The sequence below is a fragment of the Idiotropiscis lumnitzeri genome, chromosome 4 (genome assembly GCF_059441095.1).
Source record: "Idiotropiscis lumnitzeri isolate Australia: NSW breed Sydney's pygmy pipehorse chromosome 4, RoL_Ilum_1.0, whole genome shotgun sequence".
NCBI classification, from domain to species: domain Eukaryota; kingdom Metazoa; phylum Chordata; class Actinopteri; order Syngnathiformes; family Syngnathidae; genus Idiotropiscis; species Idiotropiscis lumnitzeri.
In genome coordinates this window covers 27726517-27748708 of record NC_142394.1, presented here as the reverse complement: position 1 = coordinate 27748708, position 22192 = coordinate 27726517, and the positions used below count along the sequence as shown (strand labels likewise).

At 44.3% G+C, this 22192-nt stretch overlaps 1 protein-coding gene across 1 annotated transcript in view; it reads left to right on the top strand.

The window, feature by feature from the left end:
- Positions 1–1054: 1054 nt before the first annotated feature.
- LOC148338956 (insulin receptor substrate 1-B) overlaps positions 1055–22192 on the top strand; it is a 29432-nt gene continuing 8294 nt past the window's right edge. The window contains exons 1-3 of the mRNA XM_088293844.1: positions 1055–1703; positions 12667–12968; positions 13203–16326. Coding sequence (XP_088149970.1) covers positions 1289–1703; positions 12667–12968; positions 13203–16326 — 3841 coding nt within the window. The 5' untranslated portion in view covers positions 1055–1288. The remainder of the gene's footprint in view (positions 1704–12666; positions 12969–13202; positions 16327–22192) is intronic.

Below are 22192 nucleotides of genomic sequence, written 5' to 3'. Positions count from 1 at the left end.
CAGTATTTTTTTTCTCTACATGCACCACGTGATTTTCGCGAATATACAGTAGTCCCATTTTTCAAACATAAAGGTGTCCTTTCTAGAATAAAAGGTGTAACGTAATAGGCATAAAATTGTACTTTTGAAATCCACTTTCTTCCCTCGTGCTTTTTTTTTTAAACAAATATAATATTCATATTTTTGTGAACACTTCACAATTGTCTCTTCCAGTGCTAAAGGGGGGTTTGACCGAAAGGATGGGCTGAGCAAATAATTTACAAATATATTTTAGAATATTAGATAAAATACTGGAGGCTGCACAGATTTCTGACGGGGGAATAGGACCCTCTTAGTCCAGGTATAGCACCCTCCCTGTTCATCAAAGACTATTCTATGATTTTTTTTTCATGATGACAACGTTTTAATTCAGTTGGCTTCTTTTTTTAGTGAGGGGGGGTCCTTGGAAAAATGTCTTCCATTTTTTTGTTTGTTTCACCAAGTTATCAAAACGAAGATATTTCAGACACTGTATTTTTTCAGGATTACTCAGATATAACTTTGACCAGTCTTTTTTCAATAGAAGTGTCTTCTACTTGAAGTTACTTTTGCTTTACTATTTTCATAGTCGTTTAACGGCAGCCAGTCGCAATTCAGTGTAGTGTTCTCAGGCCGAGGTCCCTGAACGCAACACTTTCCAGTGTTGTGTCGACTGACATTGGTGGACAGTATTTCGCGCCTATAGTCAAATATACAGCTACTTAAGTTGAGTTTTTAATTTTAGTTTGAGTTTTTATTTATTTTAACGACGTTTTACAAAAACAACATGTTACATTTAGTCTAACGTGTCTTCCGCCGCGATATACATTGAAAGTAAACAGAAATGGAAAGTATTTTTCCACAGTTCAGTTATCAAAAGGGTTATCAAAAATTATGTTTTACGCGATTTATTCAATCGACTTATTCAATCGGAGTCTTGTGATCTCCGAGCTCACGCTGAGGTCCTTGAACGCACCGCGTTCTAGAGTACTACTAGGACGTCGCGTCGTGTTGAGTTCAGTTGAGTTGAGTTCGGTCGTGTGACAGTTCCACGGTAGTGGACCACCGTGGACGCGGAACCGAGGCGGCGGGGTCGCTATGCCTTCAAATTGCTCTCGCAGTAAGTCCTAGCGGAGTGCAGGTCGAAAGTTGCTTGCGCAAAGCGTGAGGAAGCGAAGCTTTGGGGGAGTAAACAAGACTCGCGTCTGAGGCGGTGGGGGCGCCACTCCAACCTCACATGGCCGAGTGGGGGGAGTCGGGAGATGTTTGAATGAGCTCCGCCAGCTCGCCGCGAGGACACAACGCGTCGCCCGGCTGGGGGGCGCTGGTGGCGGGCGACACGATGGACGGCCAGGCTGCGGATAACGGCGAGGACGTGCGCAAGAGCGGCTACCTCCGCAAGCACAAGTCCATGCACCGGCGCTACTTCGTGCTGCGCTCGGGATCGGAACGCGGTGCTGCTCGCCTGGAGTACTACGAGAGCGAGAAGAAATTTCGTGGCAAGGCCCCCGTCCCAAAGAAGGCCGTGCTGCTGGAGACCTGCTTCAACATCAACAAGCGGGCCGACTCCAAGAACAAGCACATGATCGTCCTGTACACGCGGGCCGAGAGCTTCGCCGTCGCTGCTGACAACGAAGCCGACCAGGACGACTGGTACCAGGCCATGGTGGACCTGCAGTGTAAAAGTCAGTATATATACACACGCACACACAAACACGCGCGTGCACAGGAGGCAAACGTGGCAGACAGCGGCTGCAGGGACCATCAAAATCGTGCGCGTGCGTGCGTGCTTTACTGAGTGCTTGAGGAGTGTTTTTTTTTTTAAATGTCCAGACCAGGAAAGCGGCATCACAGATTTTTATAGGGAGAGTGGAAGCATGTTATTTTGTTTGTGTGTGCGCGCGTGTGGTTTCTGTCAACTGGAAGAGTTTGGGAACACTCGGGTGATATTTTCAACTTGTTTACGTCGGAGAATGCCACCCTGTTCAAGACCCATTTTTTTGCTTCTTATTCTAAAGAGAACAACTGCATGAAGTTGTGAGTGCAGGCATGTGCACGGGTAGACCTCTGGTGGTGCTCAAAGCCTTTGCCTGGAGCCCTTTTTTGTTCCTTCAGTTGTATTTTCAAAAAACAAACTCAACTTTTTTTTGTCATCAATTCCTCCAAAAATTGGTATTCAATCATGAAAAAAAAAGAAGAAAAAATACAAAATATTTTTTCAGATCATTTCGTGTCATGATTTTTTTTTGCTGTCAGTTTTAAAGCATAAACTAAGATAAATGTAAAGGGGAAAAAAAAGGTCCAAAGCACAGTGAAGTGGGAAAAAAAAACAGATTGAATTGGGTGCAATGTCTAACTTTGACCAGCTGAGGGCGTTTTCTTGAGAGGCTCGTATTCGACGTAAAATCGAAGAACACCGAAAACAAACATTAAGTTTGTGTTTCACAGATAACAAACACAAAAAAAATGAGACCGACTGACATCAATCGTTTCTGCACCTCGCAACAGAAACAAAAGTGGAGGCTGAAAAGGTCGACTGTGATTGCCTGTTGTCACGCCCGCAAATATGCTCAAGGCTGATCACCTTGAGCAACCTGAAATTCATTGCAATCGCTGATTGTGATCATATTATCGCCCAATTTAAGATTGCGTCTTTGCCGTTTGAACAGGGGTGTGTAGACTTTTTAAAAGCCACTGCGCCGTCCTTTCGCCTCCATTGAAAATACTTTCATTGTCTGTGCTGATCGGGGCTTCAGCACTTGCCCCCAAAAATGTGGTCACATGCAGACGTTGCCCATGCGCTGATGCCGAAGAAGAAATTCCAGACGACCGTCTGGTTCCGCCCGCCGATTGGTCCATCCTAATGGTCCCTGAAGTGCTCACAAGTGGGCCAAATGCTCACATTCCACAATCAACCTCTATCGGCCCGCTGTGTCAACACAGCTGTCGGAGCGACGGCGCGGAGTGCGTCCGCTCCGCAGTCACCTGCTCAACCTCGCCTCGCCTCTCCGAGTCGCTGACGCAATCCGGGCAAACAAGATCCCAAGAGTTCAAGGTGCTCCTCACACATGACCTGCTGCTCTGTTGCATAAAGCGGCTGATTAGCGGCGGCAGTCAAGCGGCCGAGTGTGGACACTTTGTCTTCACACCATTGTGTTTATGTGCGAGTCGCATTTGTCAGGCATTTAGCACGTTTCTGCCCAGCCTCCTCGGAATGTGTGTGGAGACGCGTTCTGCCCACCAAGTCAGGGAATGGATCTAGAATGGCTAAAACAGAAATGGGAGACTTTCTTTTCAATTTCGGGGGTTTGGGTCCTTGAGGCTTTTTCTTTTTTTTTTTTTGTGATGATCAAAATGTCCAACAAATTTGATGACACGGGTGACCCATTTTGGCAAACTTTTTAGGACCCTTTTTTTCATGGCATTCGCCCCAAAATGGTTGACTGCTGGTTCACGTTTAGGCATGGGTCCTTGCGACAGTTTTGTGCATTTTGTTGTGAGAGACATCGCCACCAAATTTCATATTTATTTTTTTTTTGGTTCACTTCCACGACTGTTTTTGCATTGAATTTGCCTCAAAATGTCTGACTTCAAATTTGTGCACGAGGCTTTGGAATATTTTTGCGCATTTTCTTCTGATAGACATTTCATGTCGATCTGTGAAACTGGTGACCGGGCAATTTTTTTATTTCCTCACTTCCAGCCCTCTTTTTCATGAAACTCGCTGCAAAATGGCCGACGTCCTGTTTAATTTTGTGAATCCCTGCGACTTTTTCGTACGTCTCGTTTTGATCATCATGTCCACCAAATTTTGTGTCGATCGGGCCGTGCTAGTTTTGCGTTGTTCCGTTTCTGCTCATGCATGGCGAGTCGTTCGAAAGGGGGGGGGGCGAAAACAACAAAAAACTAACAACAACGCTCTCTCTGATGACGGCGGCTCATCGAGGAGTGAAAAAAGTCCTCGACACCAACACTGAACAGTGTCCGAATCGCCGGCGCTTAATAACGCAGCCGCTGGCATGCGCCGCATGGCCGTCAGTACAGTGAAGAACTTGTCCCCTACTCGAAAGATTCACAGCTTGCAGACTGTGTGCATCCAAAAGATGCTGCACTGTTCTGCCTGGAGCCACACCCTCAGTGCAACGGCTGCCGTGAGAGGTTCTTTTCAAAGCGTGGCAGGGTTTGGCCGCCGCGGTTTCCAGTGGCGCGCCGCAGGTGAAATCGCGGCTTTGGATTCAAGTTTGAGATAATCAAGCGCCGCCGAGGGGTGGGGTGGGGGGGTGGGGGGGCTTCTCAACCTGCAGGCACACTTGCACAATCTGGAAATGTGTTCACGGACCCTTAATCGGGCGGATTTTGAAAGCGGTGCAAATCAGAAAAAGGCTCGATTATGAATGTCTGCCGTCTTTGCTGCTCTTTCTGGAGAACGCTTCTTGGCCACTTTGGAGCGATAGACAGACAGACAGATTTACTGTTCATGGAGTTCATCAGAATAGCATTAATAATCGTCATTCTTCGCAGAGGATAAAGAATATATGACGTGTGGCTGCATGCTTTGTGTTTGGTCCGTTGCTGACTTCATGATAAAAATGTTATAATGTGGCGAGCGTTGAAGAAAGGTAAAAAAAATTACAAATATTTTGTTAAAATTAAATAAAAATGTTTGAAAAATGAAAACAAAAATCGAGAATTACAGCGAGATTTGTCGATTAAGATCAGCCACACACTTTTGGGGTAGATTTTAACGATCGTAAAAAAGAAGGACGCTCAAAAAGTCGTTTGAGAAGTGTACTTTACTTTATTACATAGTACCTAATGACTTTTTTTAAAAAGTCTTTTTTAATCGATTAAAACTAATACTAAAACTATCCATCCAATATCCAAGTCAAACTAAACTAAAACAAAGCATGGAAAAAAAAAAAATGAAAAAAAAAGTCAAATTAAACTAAAACAAAGCATGGGAAAAAAAAAATAATGAAAAAAAACTAAAGTCCAAACAAAATCAAAAGTAACTCTAATAAAAATCCCCAAACTATTCTACCCCTTGTTGGGGCCCGGCTTCAGTAAAGTGCCGACTTGAATTATTTTAGTAACCTGCACAACTTTGGATGTCATCCCGTAGCGTGCCTGACTGGGTCCTGGAAACGTGGCCTGAAGTGACCCCAGGAAACGCCCGGTATCACATGGGCTCTCCTCGAGCGGATGCTAATTGCACAAATACGAGCGTGCCGCCGCGCATGGCGATACGCGGATCGCAGTTATTTATTCAGCTGAGTGCAGTAAGACCCTTTCGGGCCATGAGTACAGTATCAGTATTGAGGGCGGCTATTTGTTCAGCTATTAGGAGTCAGTGGAGTGTGTAAAGGCTTCACCTCGACAGAACAGGGCGGAGGCGCGGCCCCCGCGCTTGCCGTTTGCCAGGAAAATTGCCCCCGCGGCTCTGGCATCACCTCAGGAATTGTTGACCTCCATAAAACCAAATAGCAGAGTCCAAATTTGGAGCTGCAGCGCCGGCTATAAACGAGACGGAAATTGTATCTCCACTCAGATGGAGGCCGGTGTATGTCGCCGCGGTGTTGGCAGCATCAAAGTGTTGTTACAAGTCTTTGAGGGCTCCCCTAAAATTGAGCTTGTTGAATTTGTGTCGCCGCTTGGCTCGGCAGCGAATCAGCTGCTCTCCAGACGTCACATTATTTTCCTTTCAAGTTTGCCTGACGTTGTGACGATTAATTGAGTGGCTCCATGCACAATCGCAAACTGTAAAAAAAAACTAACAAAAAAAAAACAGCGAGGCTTTCATTCACTGGCACCCACGTCACTCACCAGTTGGGCAGATTGCGATTTACCTCTGTGGCAAACAATCGAGGGTTCTTCTGCAACGGCGCATCAGATGGATGGATGTTAAACAAACAAGCCAACTTAATTGAGTGAAGATTAATATTTTCACTCATTATTGTTTAAAAAAAAAAACAGTACTCAGACTTTAAATAGTTTTATTCTTATTATTTATTTATTTATTATTATTATTTCAATTACGCCACACAGCAACTATTTTCACCATTTTAAATTGGCTAATATTGGCTAAAAATTACAGACATAGCCGGTAGACCATTAGTATCAAATTGTGGGGAAAAAAAATCAAAATGACCATATTTGGACATATGAGGTTTCTGCCGACAATATGCACATCTCTACTCATGTCCACGTCAATTTCTGAAAATGTCAAAACAATCGGCTCAATATTTGAGATTTTATGGGAGTTTAGTGTTTTCCTCTCTGAACAAACAAAACAAAAAACAAATGCAATCAAAAATCAATACGGACATCTCTACCTATGCCCACGACCGAAATAATCACGCCAATATTTTGGATTTTATGGACAGAACGTTTTAATCAGTACAGTAGAATTAAAAAAAAAAAAAGTACAAAAAAAATAAATAACCCAAGATTATGGAATGAAAAAAAATAACTGAAAGTGCCGTTTACAAAACTAAGTAAAATGAACTCTAATTATGTTGAAAATGTCATTAGTTTTTTCTTCTTGCTGTACATTCATAGATAACAAATTGTTTGAGAATTCTAATTTACCTTAATACTTAGTGAACTGTTTTTTTTTTTATATATATATCATGCTCTTGACGAATACTTTATATATAAAAAAAAAAACATACTAAAACTATCCTAAAACAAAGCATTTTCTAAATAAACTCATTCTAGAAACAAATAGACAGATAAAAGGACAAAAATCTTATTAAAGAATAAAATAAATGAGAACATTTTGTCTCGAGACCCTTCAAGGGACGACGGGAGAAAAAAACCCACAATTTGTTAAAACAATCATTCTGACTTGCGGTAAATGTGTGGGAAATCTTTCCCTTTGATTTGATAAACAGTTCAAGAAACCAGCGTATCTGAGGAAAAACAATCCACAAACTCTAATCCAGCTGCGTTTAAAAGACGGACCTCCGAAGCGTTAGGCAGACTTGCGGAGCGCCGTTGCACCCGTGTTGCCATTTTTCCGTCACGTCTTCTTTAAAAGCATCATCAAGCTTTTACGATATTGATTATTGCAGATGGTGCACGTGAGCGCTGTGGTCAAAGCGGTCAGGAAGCGGCCTCAAATGGATCAGCTTTACATTACTGGCCCCGCCCCCTTCTATTTCCTCGCGTATCCTTTGGGATGCAATTGAATATGCTCCATTTTTGTATACGCGCAGCCCAGATGTTTTCTATATTTCATTCGGATGCTCCATTTTTTTTTTCTTCCGCAGCAAAGCTCAACTTAAAAAATTTAGGAGTTTTTAAATTTAGGGGGACATGAAATATTCATTCACACGGTACTGAGGAACTGGATAACTTGATTCCTGAATTGCTGCATCCTCAAAATATATCTCGATATTTTTTTTAAATTTATAGATTTTTTTCTCCTTAAATATTGCGATTTAATATGCAATTTTCTTGGGGGTCCTCTTCTCATCGGGTATCTTGATTATTGAAAATAATATTCATTGTGATTATTTTAGTAATAATTAAAATCACGATTATTGAAATGATTTTTGGGGGTACAAAAAAATATCTAAATGGAAACTATTCAAACAAATCAAATTTATTTTATCTTAATTTTTTTTCTTTTTAAAAAGGTTCAAATTTATACATTTAAGTTTCCTTGTATAAAAAAATGGAGTGTACTTGCTATTCACTTAAAGTGTCACTGCTGCAACATTTAAATCATTTTAATGGAATGCTCAAATTTTAAACTCCAGTATGCAAACTATAGTATTAAATATGATTTAATTTTTTTCATTATTATTTTAATATCTAAGAATAAAATGGAAAATTTGAATATGTTGAGTGTAGAAATTGTAGTTGAATTACGATTAATTACACACCTTTTTTATTTGCATTTTCCCCCCCAAATTTCAGCTTTTACGATTTCTTCTGAATTAGCATTTTACGCCGCAATGCCAATTTGAATTTGATCAATTGAGCGCTATTAAATTCTCGAATGGTTTTATTTTCTCGGTACAGTATTTCTGCAGACTCAAACTTCTCTGTCAAAGAAAGCGGGAACGTCCTGTTCCCAATCGCTGTTTACTACCGCAACACCAAGCTAACCAGCAAGTGGGAGACGCGCGCCAGAAGTTTGAGGTTCTCCTGGTGTTTATTTTTTGTGTGCGGATGCGTGTGTGCGTGTGTGTGTGTGTGTGTCCCATCCTTAAATGCCTCCTTTTCTGGCTGTGGGGATAACTGGGAACACATGCGAGTTTAACCCGGGGCAGATGGCGGCGTCAGAGTCGGGAAGCCTCGTGTTCTCCGGTGCGGGCCCGGATGGAGGGATTACGCACGGGACGGCGGGATGAAGCTTGAGGAAGTGGCGAGGTTGAAACGAGAAAAGGGGGCACACATGACGGCCCTGGGAAAAGTACAAAGCGCCAATTGAGGGTGGGCGGGGTAAGAGGGAGGAGGGAGCTCGGAAGGGGGGGGGGGGGTAGTGGGGGGTTCTTTTGCAGTCTGTGCGGTGTGGAAAAGCATCACGGCGTGCTACGGCAATGAGGTCACGCGTTGGAAATGCGAGGAGCCGACTGCACTGATTTACAGGATGCTGGCTATGAAAAAGCCGTTCTATAACATCGTAAATTGGAATCGTTTTGGACGCGCCTGAGCAATCGGCGAAAAATGAATTGCGACCGGCTTGTCGAGTCGGAACCCAATTGTGGACATGTAGGCACTTTCTTTTTTTTTTGTTTTTTTTTTTTGCTTGCTTCTGCGGTTTGAAATGGGGCACGTTGTACATCAAGTGCCACAGAAAAATATAACCAAGTATAACTATAAAGACGAGCATTCGAGTACCGCAGCCTCATGATTATTTTTTTTAATAATATTATGACATTATTTTTTTCCCCTACTTCAATTAAATTGATTAATTTACTAAACGCTTGAAGTCAAGTCAGCCTAAGAGACAATTAAACGTATTTTTAAAACGGACCCTTATTTTAGCTTTCGTCCTCTAACATCATGCTAATTCTTCCGCATAATTGGTAACTCAATCAACCGACATTTAAACAGCAACACAATTCTACACTTAATCTAATTCTCACCGTCACATTTTCTTTATCGTCTGCGAGGAGCTGCGACGATCTGGATTGTTTATATTCTACTTGCCACGTTGGGTAGCAGCACATTTGACTGTCAATTGATGCAAAGTGTAAAAAAAAAAAAAAAAAGATTTTTTTTATAAAGTACAATATTACGTATAAACTAAAGTGTGTTTGTTACCACTAGTGGTCTACATAAGATACTACAAGAATCAGTTTTGTAAAGGAGCTCGGTTGCCTTGGAGGAAGACAAATCAGAAATCAGAAGCATCCCAAGGTTATTGCTTGGGCGGAAGCAAGCTCAAGGCAAATGTTTCATACTGTACCTTGATCCCCCCCCCCCTCCCCCGTACATTTCCAACCGCCTTTGTAGACTGCTGGGAAGACACCCAGAGAGAGGAAAGGCAGAGGACGCTGCTACATAATTTAGATGACAACACCAAGAATCAATTCTTGCGTTACGTCACCAAGAGAGGATGGATTCTGATAAACTGTGCGCTAGCTTTTTGAGATTTTATTTTATTTTTATAAGCCTGAGTGACCTCCGGACGAAAATGTGCGCATGTGTAAAGTACAGCGAAATCCCTTTGAAGACGAACCTAATACCCCCCCCCCCACCCCTCTGATATTGCGATTTACTATGCAATGATTTTTTTTTCAAGGTCCTCTTCCCGTGTATTTTTCAACAAACACGAGCAAGCATTTGCCAAGAATTAATATGAAAAAAAGGTAATCTACTTTGATTAGCTACTTTACTAAAACCTAATCAGATTACAACGAGAGTACAAACACATCTGAGGCTTTCTAACTTAAACTCTTCATGTTTCATGATAACCATCATCCATAAAATAGAATAAATAATAAAAACAAAGCCTGCCGAGTAGCGAGTGACTGAAATAAACTAATTCAAGCCATAAAATATACTTGTTATACGTTTTCAAAATCGCAGTCCCAGCTCCCAAAGACGTATTTATACGTCTTTGCCTTTTTTTTTTTTTTTTTTTGCGCCATGGCTCCTTGTTTTTACAGCATTAGAACACAATATTCTGTTGGCTTCGCAAAATCAGTCAAAATCCCCCAAAAAACGCTGAAATTGAGGGGTTTCCTCAAGTGAAAATTTCTGGGATTAAATCAGTTAAGCAGATTTTTTTTTCAATTCTTGCTGCTTTCCAAATTGTTCAAGATTCTACTACATGATGATGTTGATTTGAATGTGATTAATTCATTTTTTGGGTGAGCCTGAGTGGCCTCCAGATGAAAGTGAGTGTGTTTGCATATGAAGTCGAGCACTGTGTCCTTCTCCAAACAAATAGTGTTTGGCCTCTCCAAATGAAAATGATGCTAAACCCTAATTGGCATTCTGACTTAGCATTTGAAATAGTTTTGTTCTCACACGTTTTGTTTTTACAGTCGCCGATATCTTTTTGCAATCTCCCGAAAAGCCCCCATTCCCTTGCTCGCCTCTCGAAAAAAAAAAAAAAATCCCCCAACTATCAACTCCTTCCTGTTGTAAATCTTAATAGAGGAGCTCTGAGAGAAGCACAAAACAGCCACGCACGGCCTTGAGTGAGTCATCTAGCTCAGTGTGTCGGGGACGTGCGTGTTGATACACGCACGGCAAAGAAGCCACAAGACTCCACTGGCTCTCGGCACAGCATCTATTCGAATTGGCTTTGAACTTGTAAATGCTCCTCCAGTTCTTTGACGCAGCCAGAAAGCATCGGCGGAAGCTTGGCTAATGGGGCCTCCGCGGTGCGTCATCGGACGTCTTTGTCAGCGAATGGTTGCCGTTGGATGTTATGTTAAATGTTTTAAATTGGCCGTTTAAAGTCCACGAAAAAATTATTTTTAAGTTATTTTATTTTATTTTTTTGGGGTAAAATTGTTTTTCATTGGAGACTCGACACCAGAGCCCGGCCGATTAATCGGCTGCCCGAGTTAAATGGTTGATATTAGTTCGTTTAAAAGCAGGGAAAATCATTAGATTTTTTTTTCCCAACTTAAAACCCTCCTCAAAATAGATTTAGCAGATTTTATTTTTTTTCTCAGTTGTAAAGTTTTAAATTAATCAATTATTGTAATTTTACTCACATATTGGTATCTGCGTTGGACACAAATTTGTCTTCGTTTATTTATTTTAATGACTAACAGATCAATTATTTTTTAATCAATTTCCAAAAGAGGCGTTCAATAATGCCAATGGAGCGAATTATATAATTTAGATTAATTAATTAATTAATTAATTAGTGGCAATACCCTGCCCATGATGTGTTGACTCTACAAAAACGGTTATACTAATTTAAGAAAGGAAAAAAAACAATACTTTTTGAGTTGTCTTCTAACCCACGCATCGTACTAACAAGCTGAAGGGAATTCCAAACGTTGTCCAATAGGAAGCAAAAAAAAAACATTTGTAAAACTCTTGAAAATTACAGACTATTTGTATGTGTCCAAAACAAGCTAACAGGCTAGTAAAATTGAAGACCTGGGGGCCGGAACTCGAACTTCATGGAGGCAAGGCAAAGCACTTTTTTTGCTATCGCGCATTTCTTCCTCAAGGCAACTTTACACAAGCAAATTGAAACAAGAATTGTCACTTCACCTCTCAGATTTTCTTCACAATTTACTCGGAAATAGAAAATAAAAGTCCAGAACGCCAAACATTTGACTTGTAAACCTCCTTATTAGAGGGAAAACAAGCTAATAACCGTTAAGCTAACTGCAGCTAGCCTACTAGAAATACTGAAACGACACCTCTTACAAACCTGTTTGGTTTCATTTCCATCTCTTTAACCGCTACAACACGTGAGTTACTCTTTGTTTTTGAGGAGACCTGTTTGGATGCGTAGCGTAACACTTTGCCCTCACACATGCGTGACTAAAAGTATTTCTTCAATTGGAGCACTCGAATCAACAGATGTGTGGTCCATTTTGCTCACAAGCGTAAGAAACCACAAAGCCAAATTTCCTGCTTCCGATGAGCGAGCGGCAACGAAGCACTCAAATGATGCTCATTGTTGAAAGAAGTCATCAAGAGCTTTCTCCTCCATAATAGTCACTTTGTGGACACACACAAAGCATGAATGGGCTGCCGGTGCCAATGAAAGGACCGATTTTTACAAGTTAACAAAGTGAGCGGATGGTTTTAAGACCTGCCCCAGACATTTTAAGACCTTTTTTTTGAAGACATTCCTTTAAGTGTTGGTTTACTTCGGATTTCTCCCCTCCTCCCAGAACCGTTCATCATTGTTGAGCTTCACTTGTCAGCAGTCGACTTTTTCCACGCTGGTATGCGCGCTTGTGTTTGCGCGTCAGGGTGTATATGTGTGTGGTTGACAAACGAGACCCCCAGGTATGGAGCCCGCAGGTACATAGCCGGTCACACAAGCTCGTGCATGCTCGCTTTGCACACCTATCTGGTTGGAAATCTGAAAAGCTGCGGCACAGAGTATCAAAGAAAGCCGGGTAAATAGTGGCCGTGTTCATATCAGCGCTACGTTTCTTCCCACGGTTCAATTTAACCCAGCCCGCATTTTTGTCTTGTACTTTTTAGGTAAGAACCCGTCTGATAAAGGAGCTGCCGGGGACTACGGTGTCCCCAACCCTGGGCCGGCCTTCAAAGAGGTCTGGCAGGTGAAAGTCTGGCCCAAAGGTCTGGGTCAGGCCAAAAACCTGGTGGGCATCTACCGTCTCTGCCTGACGGACAAAACGATCAACTTCGTCAAGCTCAACTCCGATGCTGCAGCTGTGGTACTGCAGCTGATGAATGTTCGGCGCTGTGGGCACTCTGAAAATTTCTTCTTCGTCGAGGTTGGCCGCTCTGCTGTGACAGGCCCGGGCGAGTTCTGGATGCAGGTAAGTCTCGGATCTCCAGTCCCATTCATGTTTAAAGTACAATTTATATAATTTGATATCGATATTTATCGCAATAGTTAGGTGATTGGTATCAATAGAAAATAGAATCGATAAAATGATTAAAGATGATGAACCTGCGCTATAGCGGTGGCCATTGTATTATTGTTCACACCTCTGTCTATGCAATGACACCTATAAAAACGTGCGGCGTTTGTGTTTTGTCCAAATGTCTAGGTGGATGATTCAGTGGTTGCCCAAAACATGCATGAAACGTTGCTCGAGGCAATGAAGGCGCTCAGCGAGGAGTTTCGGCAACGAAGTAAATCGCAGTCAAACTCCGGTCCAGGAGGAGGTGCAACCGCCTCCAACCCGATCAGTGTTCCCACGCGCCGCCACCACTCCAACCCTCCGCCCAGCCAGGTGGGCTTCACCCGCCGGCCCAGAACAGAGCCTCCCGGAGGAGCGAACTGTGGAACGGGGGTGACCAGTGCCAGCGCTTCTCCCACCCCTCGACACAGCTTTCCACGGTCTCGCACTGCCAGTGATGGGAGCAAAGTTGAGGAGGGCCTCACCGGGGTCCCCAGCTCCAGTCCCTCAGCCAATGGTTCTTGTTCCACCACACCGATCCTCAGGTCAAAGTCGACTCGCTCGGCCCCCACCTCAACCGCTAAAACGCCTCTTGGTCTGATGCGTTCCATTTCCACGCCAGCACCTTCCCCAGCTCCGAGCTTGTCCTCCAGCTCAGGGCATGGATCGGAATTTGGAGGCATAGCATCTTGTGCTGGTACCGGAGCAGGGACTGGCCCCTACAGTCGTGTCCCGATGCATTGCACCTCCGTTTCTGGTTCGCCCAGTGATTACGGCTCCTCAGATGAATATGGCTCCAGTCCGGGGGAACAGACTCTCCTCGTTTCCCCCAGCCTGGCGGGAAGTTCGGTTGGTAGTGTTGGCAGCCAGTCCCTTGGCGAGGAGGGAGCTAATTACATTTTAATGGGACAGCACAGTGGTGGCAATAGCGGCAGCAATCAAAGCAGTGTGACGTCCAGCTCCTTTCCGGCACCTGGAGCACCGGTCTGTGGCTCCCAAGCCCAGACAAGAAGAGTACTTCGCCGTTCCTCCAGCCGGGAATGTGAAGCGGAACGGAGGCTGCTGAGCAAGCGTGCCTCCTTACCTCCGATGGCCTTGGAGAGGCTGGTCCCGTGTCAGCACAGAAGTGAGGAGCCCACAGAGGAAGACTCAGCTGACTATGCTATAATGTCGAGGAGCACCAGCCGCGAGTCATTTTCATCCACGTCCTCCACTACGCAGAGGGAGTCCCTCATGGGTGCTGGGTCAGGCGGGGGAGGGGGTTACTTAGATGTGGCAGGAGAGTTCAAAGGTGAAACAGGCGCGGTATCAGGTGGTGTTGTTGATTTAGGAGTGGACAATGGCTACATGTCCATGTTGCCTGGCGTTACTCAGCCTCCAGTGTCCCTGTCCCAGTCTTTGGCCGTTTCTGTCCCAGACTCGGATCCGAAACCTGCCGATGATTACATGGCCATGACGCCGAACAGCAGTGTGTCCCCTCCACAGCAAATCCGACCTCCACCCACCTCTGATGGCTATATGATCATGTCTCCCAATAGCAGCTGCTCGCCCGATCAACGTGGCGGTCTCTCTTCAGGGGCTTGGGTGGGCTGTGGTAGTGCCGACAGCCGGGCAGGTAGTGACTACATGAACATGTCGCCTATCAGCGCTCGCTCTGTAAATGGTAGCCCGCCTCCTTCAGAACACAGCCACTCGGAGACCAGTTCTCAACAGCAAGTCCCCAAGATGGTGTACTCTTACTATTCCCTCCCAAGGTCTTACAAACACAATCCCTCTTCCAGACACTTTGACGATGGACCCGGACGTGGCAGAAGGCCGAGCGGGAGCGGTGGTAGAGGAGTGGCTGGAGGTCGGACAATAGCCGGGCGTCAGGAGCAAACGGCCACCAGCAGTTCAATGCCGGGGCGACACCTGTCGCTTTCCTCTTCGTCTTACTCGTCCAGCTCCGCCAGCAGTGAGAGCCTCGGAGAAAGTGAGGAACGATCAGCCAGCGCCGTCGGTGGGGGGGCCAAAGATGGAATTAAGCTCCAGCAGCGACGAGGCTCCGGTGGCTTGCCAAAACACGGCATCCACTCTCGTAGCAGACCTGTGAGCTTGTTTGTTGATGTATCCAAGGCCAACACACTTCCCAGAGTCCGTGAGAACCCTTTGCCCCCAGAACCGAAGAGCCCCGGCGAGTATGTCAGTATTGAGTTTAAGGGGGAGAACAGCACCACGCCTGTGGTTGCGGGAGGGCGTGGCCGGGGCCTCACGCATGGCTCCTCAAACCCTCATGGTACGAATAACCAGCATCCTCAACACAGGCCGGTGTCATGCCTTGGCAATTTTATCCCCGTCTCCCACAGCCCAACTGCCCCCATCACCTCTCCAGCTGCTTCTGAATATGTCAACATGGACCTGGGCCCATCTCCTTCGCCCTCACCACATACCCCGCTCGTTTTCCCTCATTTCCACACCCCTCCCACACCCCCAACTTTGGCTCTTGCCTCCAAAGTCCCTGATCCCGGATCAAGCGGCCCTCGTGATGAAGCGGCAGCAGTTGCCGAGGCACCGCTAAGGAAAACCCGAGAGATCGTCCCAGAGTCGGAGTCCCCCACATCCTGCGGGGACTACACGGTGATGGCCTTCAGCCTGAATAACAACGCTGCTCCCAGGTCGTCCTCCAGCGTCTCACCCAAAGCTCCGTCCCCAAACAGGACTGATCTCTCCGTTGCGTCACGGGGTTTAGACTTTGCGTTAGCCAAATCGGGGCTCAACCCTGACCACGGAGCTAAAGTTATCCGTGCTGACCCCCAGGGACGCAGACGACATTGCTCCGAAAGCTTCCTCGCCTCATCTTCCCTCTCCACTCCCGGTTCAACCCCCTCTTCATCCACGGCCTCGCTCTTCCCAGAACAAACCGGGACTCGCCGGCAGGGCTTCGAAGTTACGCCGTGGCGCAATTGTGCTGTCTCGGATGCCCTCACTCAATCAACCCTCCCTGGACAGCAGCAGCCCGTTGCCTCTCAAGCGCCCACCACAGAGCAAGGCCTTAACTACATAGACTTGGACCTGGCCAACAAGGAGAGCCCCCATTTGGCCCTGGATGGGCCCCTGGGGAGCCAGGCATCTGCGCGCCTCTTTTCGGTGCTGGGTGCGAGTTCTGTGGTCGGAGGAGGGGCTGCAGCGGTCGGCAACAGCGGCGGCTCCAACGTCAACACGTACGCCAGCATTGACTTCTACAAGTCCGAGGAGCTGCGGACGCATCAGAATGGAAATAAGGAGGGAACAGGTACCTTTTTCAAATTTCTATATTTTGAAATGCCGATCATCTGCTTTTATGTCATTGTTGCAGGCCTGCTTTTCCTTTTTTTTTTTTGACGCTGAAGTCATGCCGACTTATTGTTGCCCTCTCCATAATACAATCGCCTATGCTTCCACTCGGCTTGAGCTATTGTTTTGCTGCCGCAAACATCTCACTGCAGCAGACAAAGGATGCTTTCAGACTTGCCATCCAAGCGTCCCACTCCGTTGAACCAATGATCCTGCCGTGTGACATGAGCGTTTAGTGGATTACATTTGGCCGGTGGTTTCATGTTGGGTCGAAGCATACCTTCTTTAGGTTTGCATTTCTCCAATAAAAGCCGATTCGATACATGAAGTGCGCTAAGATTCAAGGACTCGTGGAACGATTCGATTGAGCGGGATTCCGATTCAATTCGATGCGATTCGGATAGTTTGAGAGTTTGCGATGCATTGAGTTTGCGGTCATTTTACAGAATTAATGCACTTGTCGGTACTGGAAATGAGAAATTCTCTTCAAAAAGATTATTAACCGTATTTTCCGGACGATAAACCTCTACTTTTTTCCGCAATTTTAAACCATACGGGTAATACAACATTGCGGCTTTTTTGTGGATTTTTTTTTTCACCACTAGGGGCGCTCTATAGTTCAGAAAATACGCTTAACTAAATCTTTTTTTTTTTTTTTCTCTTGGGTCTGTTCTTTTTTTTAATTAGCAAAGTTGTTGCCGTGTTTAAAGGCACTGTTTTAATAATCTGTTTATGAACCTTTATGTGCATTCATCGTACAAAACATTCTTTTTTCGCCACTGTCTGCACTGAATTGGCCCCGTTCGGAGCTTGGCGCCTGCAGCCTGAGCCGATAGAGGAGCATTTATATTTCCGTGCGGATTGATGAGCATCCGTAAAACACTCGGCTGTCTTCCTCAACCATCCCACAGTGGGGCTCTTGTGACGGCCGCGCCCCGGCCAAGCCTCGCTGTTTGCCGAGCGGCTCTGCGAGCTCCCCGCTTTGAATCGCAACCTCGCTTGCGTTCACCGCAAACATTTCGTACCTGGACTCGAATCGGAGGGACGCACGGAGGCGGGATTGCCGACCGAGTTTGCCAAACGTCGCGGAGCACACGGTGTGAGTGTCTTTAACTCGAAATACTTGCAGGCTGCTACTGCGGCGGCGAGGGGGGGGGGACGCGAAGTTTACACGTTGACTGTGAATGTGAAACGGGGCCAGGGTTTCTCTCGCAGTGTCTCGTAAATGCCTTTGGACCGCGCTCGCCTTCTTTCATCTCCTGAATCGCACTTACCCTCTTCCTCCTCCACCAATAAATGATCCTTTGTGAGAGTCTTGGGGAACTCCCGAATTCTTCTTACACTCCCAGATTGTTGTCTGGATGTTTAGCACCTTGTATCAGTCGGAATGCGATTTTGGCTCTGTCTTCATAAGATGGATTTTTTTTTTCATTTCCGACTTGTGATACAGTTCGCCCATCTTTGAGGTAAGCGACCCCGCTGTCCTCTCACGACATCCTTTAAAGGCGTTTTTCTAATCTCGCTGGCTTCGTACGACGGGGCGCGATGACGCCAATGCGCCAGTCGCAATCATAAACAAAGTCCAAATGCTTAGAATCCATGACTTATCGTGGTCGTCGTCGTGTTTTTTAAATGTTATGTCTGCTTTTATGACAGAAATCTTATCCAGAAACAAAACATGATTAGAGCTTAAACTCGCACTCAATATCTACATTTAGCGATTCTTTTTTTTGACATGAGCCACCAAATGTCTGAATCAACTCGAATGGGTTTACCCGATCTGCTTTTTGTTGAAAAACATACGTCGAGCAGATACAGGGAGACGGGACGTGCCGTCCAAACGCTTCTCTCTGACGACAGTTTATGACAAAATTTGTCTTGAATGGGAAAATTCCGATTCAGCTTTCGTTTACGATCGGGGATTGGGCGATTCTATTAGAATCACTAACAATTCATGCTCGATAATATTACAATTAATTAAAAAATATATAAAATAGCTCAAATAGCTCAAATAACTTAGGGCTGACAAAGTTAAAGCTCAATTTGCCACTAACCCTTGCAAACCAATACAGTTGGAATGTGGTGCTTGGTGGCAAAACTAAATGTCAACGGTTTGAGAATTGTTTTGAAGAAAAATGCCTGGAAAGATGACTCCATTTAGATCGGATTCATGGATCAAAGAAAACGATTAGAAGAGTCTTTGAGTTAAAATTTACTTCATATTTATTGTTTTACATTCATTCCAAGATATTATTCAAGGCAATATCTATTACAAGCTTCAGAAAAAAAAAGTAATTGAAAAATGTGATTAATCACAATTAATTACGCAATTTTTTTGTGATTAATTAGTTAAAAAATTTAATGACCTGACGGCACTAATAAATATATATATATATATATATATATATATATATATATATATATATATATAATATTGTTTTTGGGCCGGCACTGTTTGAACGTCATTATCTTTCTCTTTTTCGCCGATTCTAAAACATCCGATGAATCGTTTGAGCCCCGCTATTAACATAGTAGGTTGTTTCGTAAGCTTGCGTACAGTATTTTTTATTATTTGTATTTCAAATCATCTTTCCCATTTGGAATGAATGGACACATTGATACATGACAAGTCAGCGGCGTGTCATACGTGACAGCGGTCCGAGCCTGGATGAAGCCAGCCGCGATGTTTGCGTTCTCCTCCAGGAAAAGCACGTGGGGGAATTTTATTATCCGCTGTTCCAAATATTTGCCGTCTTAACCATCTGGAGGGTGTATGCGCGCACCACTTTCACACGACTCCCGCCCCCGCCGCCTTTATTTATTTATTTATTTTTAAAGCTTCTTTCGTCACACTACTTAGGGATGAACATTTTCAATTCAGACATTTGCGCACAATAGTTTAAACTTTTACTTCGGCCCTTCTTTAAATTCTCAATGGCAGCGCCCCCCCCCCCCTCGTGCACAGAGGCAGGTCTGTTCGCTCTGCTAATTGGACAAAAGACATGCTGCATAACTGGCCAATTGGATCACTGCGGGACTGCATGTGTGTTCCCTGTCTCCTACTTGTCTAGACTCTTTTGCATGTGCCGTTTTTCTCTCGGACGACTGTCGGATTTGCGCAGTACGCCCGTTTCTTGACGTACTGATAAATGGAAGCAACCATGCACTATTCTTTAAAACACACACACACACACACACACACACTCACACGCACGTTGGCGGTATGGATAGTTTATGATGACAGGTGTGTCCCCCCCGGCCGCGGAATCCAGGTCAGGCTAACAGCGCGTTATGTAAACCACAACCACGTGGACGGGACATGATCTCCGTACTCGCCCCCCTCTTTTCTCAATTTAAAACAAATCCCAACTGTGTCTTGACAATATTTAGTAAAATTGCCGGGGCTGTTGGGAAATTATTGAATGGTTATATTTTTGTCTCCGCTGAATTGTAAAAAATGTAAATTGCCTGAAAATTGGTTGTTTTTCTTTTTGCATATTTCTGCTAATATCAGCTGATTAATTTGGCCTGCTTCACTTCGTTGTTTAAGCTCCCACTTGATGGATGGACAGCCGCTCCAGCGACACGACTGTTTTTATCCAAGCCATTCAAAAGTTAATTTTCCATAATACGTCCCCTTTAAGATAAGACTCGCTGAGCTGAAGGTCAGATAAGTTTTCTTGTTTGTTCAACTCAAGGAGATTGAGTTGGCTCAACTCTCGGGTTGCCTTTGTTTGGGTGGGAAATGGGCAGGCTTGCCTCTGTTTGGGTTTCGGGCCGGTGTTGAAGGTTGTGTGGAGCTTCATTGGCGCTATTCAAGCGTTGAACACAATGAGCTGGATTTGAATTGCTGCACAAAAAAAAGGATGAAATTGCTGTGGACATTTTTCAATAGCACACAAGTGATGACTTAAGTCATGGATTGCGTGTTCATCATTTGAATTAGAATTGCACTAAGGCTCAACTTTGCTCCGATTTAAATCTTGCCCTGCCTTTTGCAAGCCTTGGCACTGCTCTGCGCTTGGTCACCTGAAATGTTTATTTTCTCGCAATTTGTATAGGTTGTGTCCAAAAGAACTTTTTCCTTATGTGTCGGTGAAACTCAAACACTTGAGGTGCTTTTATGACTTTTTCCACAACAAAAGCCTTGAAAAGGAAAGCTGTCTGAGGTCATGGGGCGGGGAGATAAAAACTGCTGACACAGAAGAAAAAGCAAAGTAGGCATAAGGGTTACAATAGTTGGGGATTTTTTTTTTTTTTTTGCAAATAATTTTTTTTTAATTGGATTTGTTTTAATTGGTTCTTAGAGTAAGTTTGTTTGTATTAAGTGGTTTTATTTTGAGGAAATGCTTCATTTTCATTAGTTTTAGCCTGAATTTTTTTAAAGGCATATTTGTTGAGCGCAAACGCTATTGTTTAATAAAGCCAACTAATATTCCCGAATGACTTTTTGACCCTCCTGCACGAACATAGAGCAATAGCGAACTACTTTCAGTTAGTATCCGGTTTTATATGAAGCATTCTGAATAGAAAGGATCCAAGTGACCAAAAGGAATAAAAATGCTCCGTATAAGCACCTCAACCGGAATAAATGAATTAATATTCCTTTTTGCCAACCCGAACGAGCGTTATGAGAACAGTTCAATCGGAATAGCCATGCTGCATCCTGTCTGCACGTGCTCTGTTTTGCGAAAAAAAAAAAAAAATGAATAGTGACGTCATCGTAGCGCGCTTGAAAATGGCAGCGGACTGCTAGTGTAACACTCGATTCCCTGGGGTTGGTGAGTGCTAGTCCGACATCGGGGTTAGTGGGAGAAAGAACAGTACACGGAGAGGGAATCGCTCCACATACGACTTTATTCATTCGTCCGCTCACTCCATATATCGAGAGCCTCTCTCTCGCTCGTTCCTCTTTACACTCCATATCCCTCCGCCAATACAACAAAACAATAGTCCCCCTAAATAAGAAATAAAATAGATCTATACAAATATAGACATCCATCCACCCATCTTCTGTACCGCTTCTCCTCACTTGGGTCGCGGGGACAAATATAGACATTCTCGTGAAAACAAATCTTACACTAGCATACCTGTCAACCTCGGCCAGTAGCAGCCCTTCTCAATGAAGCTAGCAGCTAGCTTGTTTTTGTTTGTTTTTCTATCGAGATGCTGCTTTGATAAAAGTGTTAAAACAATTGTCAACACTGTGCTAAATAGACGAATGAATTCCATTTTGATAAATCATGTGATGTTTACATCCATCTCGTCGTGTCACACGGCTGTAACACGGCTGATCTGATTAACAGGGTGGAGCATGTGAACGGCGGATCAGAAACGATCACGTCACGCGTAAACAGGTGACCAGAGATCTTCATTCGGGATGATTTCAATCAGAATGACAAAAAAAGTTTCCGTGTGAACCCGGCTTGTCTGTTTATTTTTTTCTTTTTCTTTTATTTTTTATAAAGCATCGTTAATGAAAACGATTTTTCAGTTTGAGTTATTTTGTTCGTGTACAAAAGTGGTTCAACACCAAAATTGTCAGAATTCCTTTTGTCGTTATTTGTTTTTTCTCCTTCCGAAAAAGCTCTCTGCTTGCTTGCTTGTTTACTCATTTAGGTGAGCGCGTGCACGCGTGACGTGACGGAGACCAACAGTTTGACTTGTGCAGAGGCACAAGCGGCAGCACTTGATGTTCTGATAACATATCTTTACCACGCCAATGATCTCCGATTTTTTTTTTAATTTATTTTTTTGCTCAGTAGACCAGTAGTATGACTTTTGTGTGTGTGTGTGGGGGGGTCCGTTTGCGTGTTCACACACAT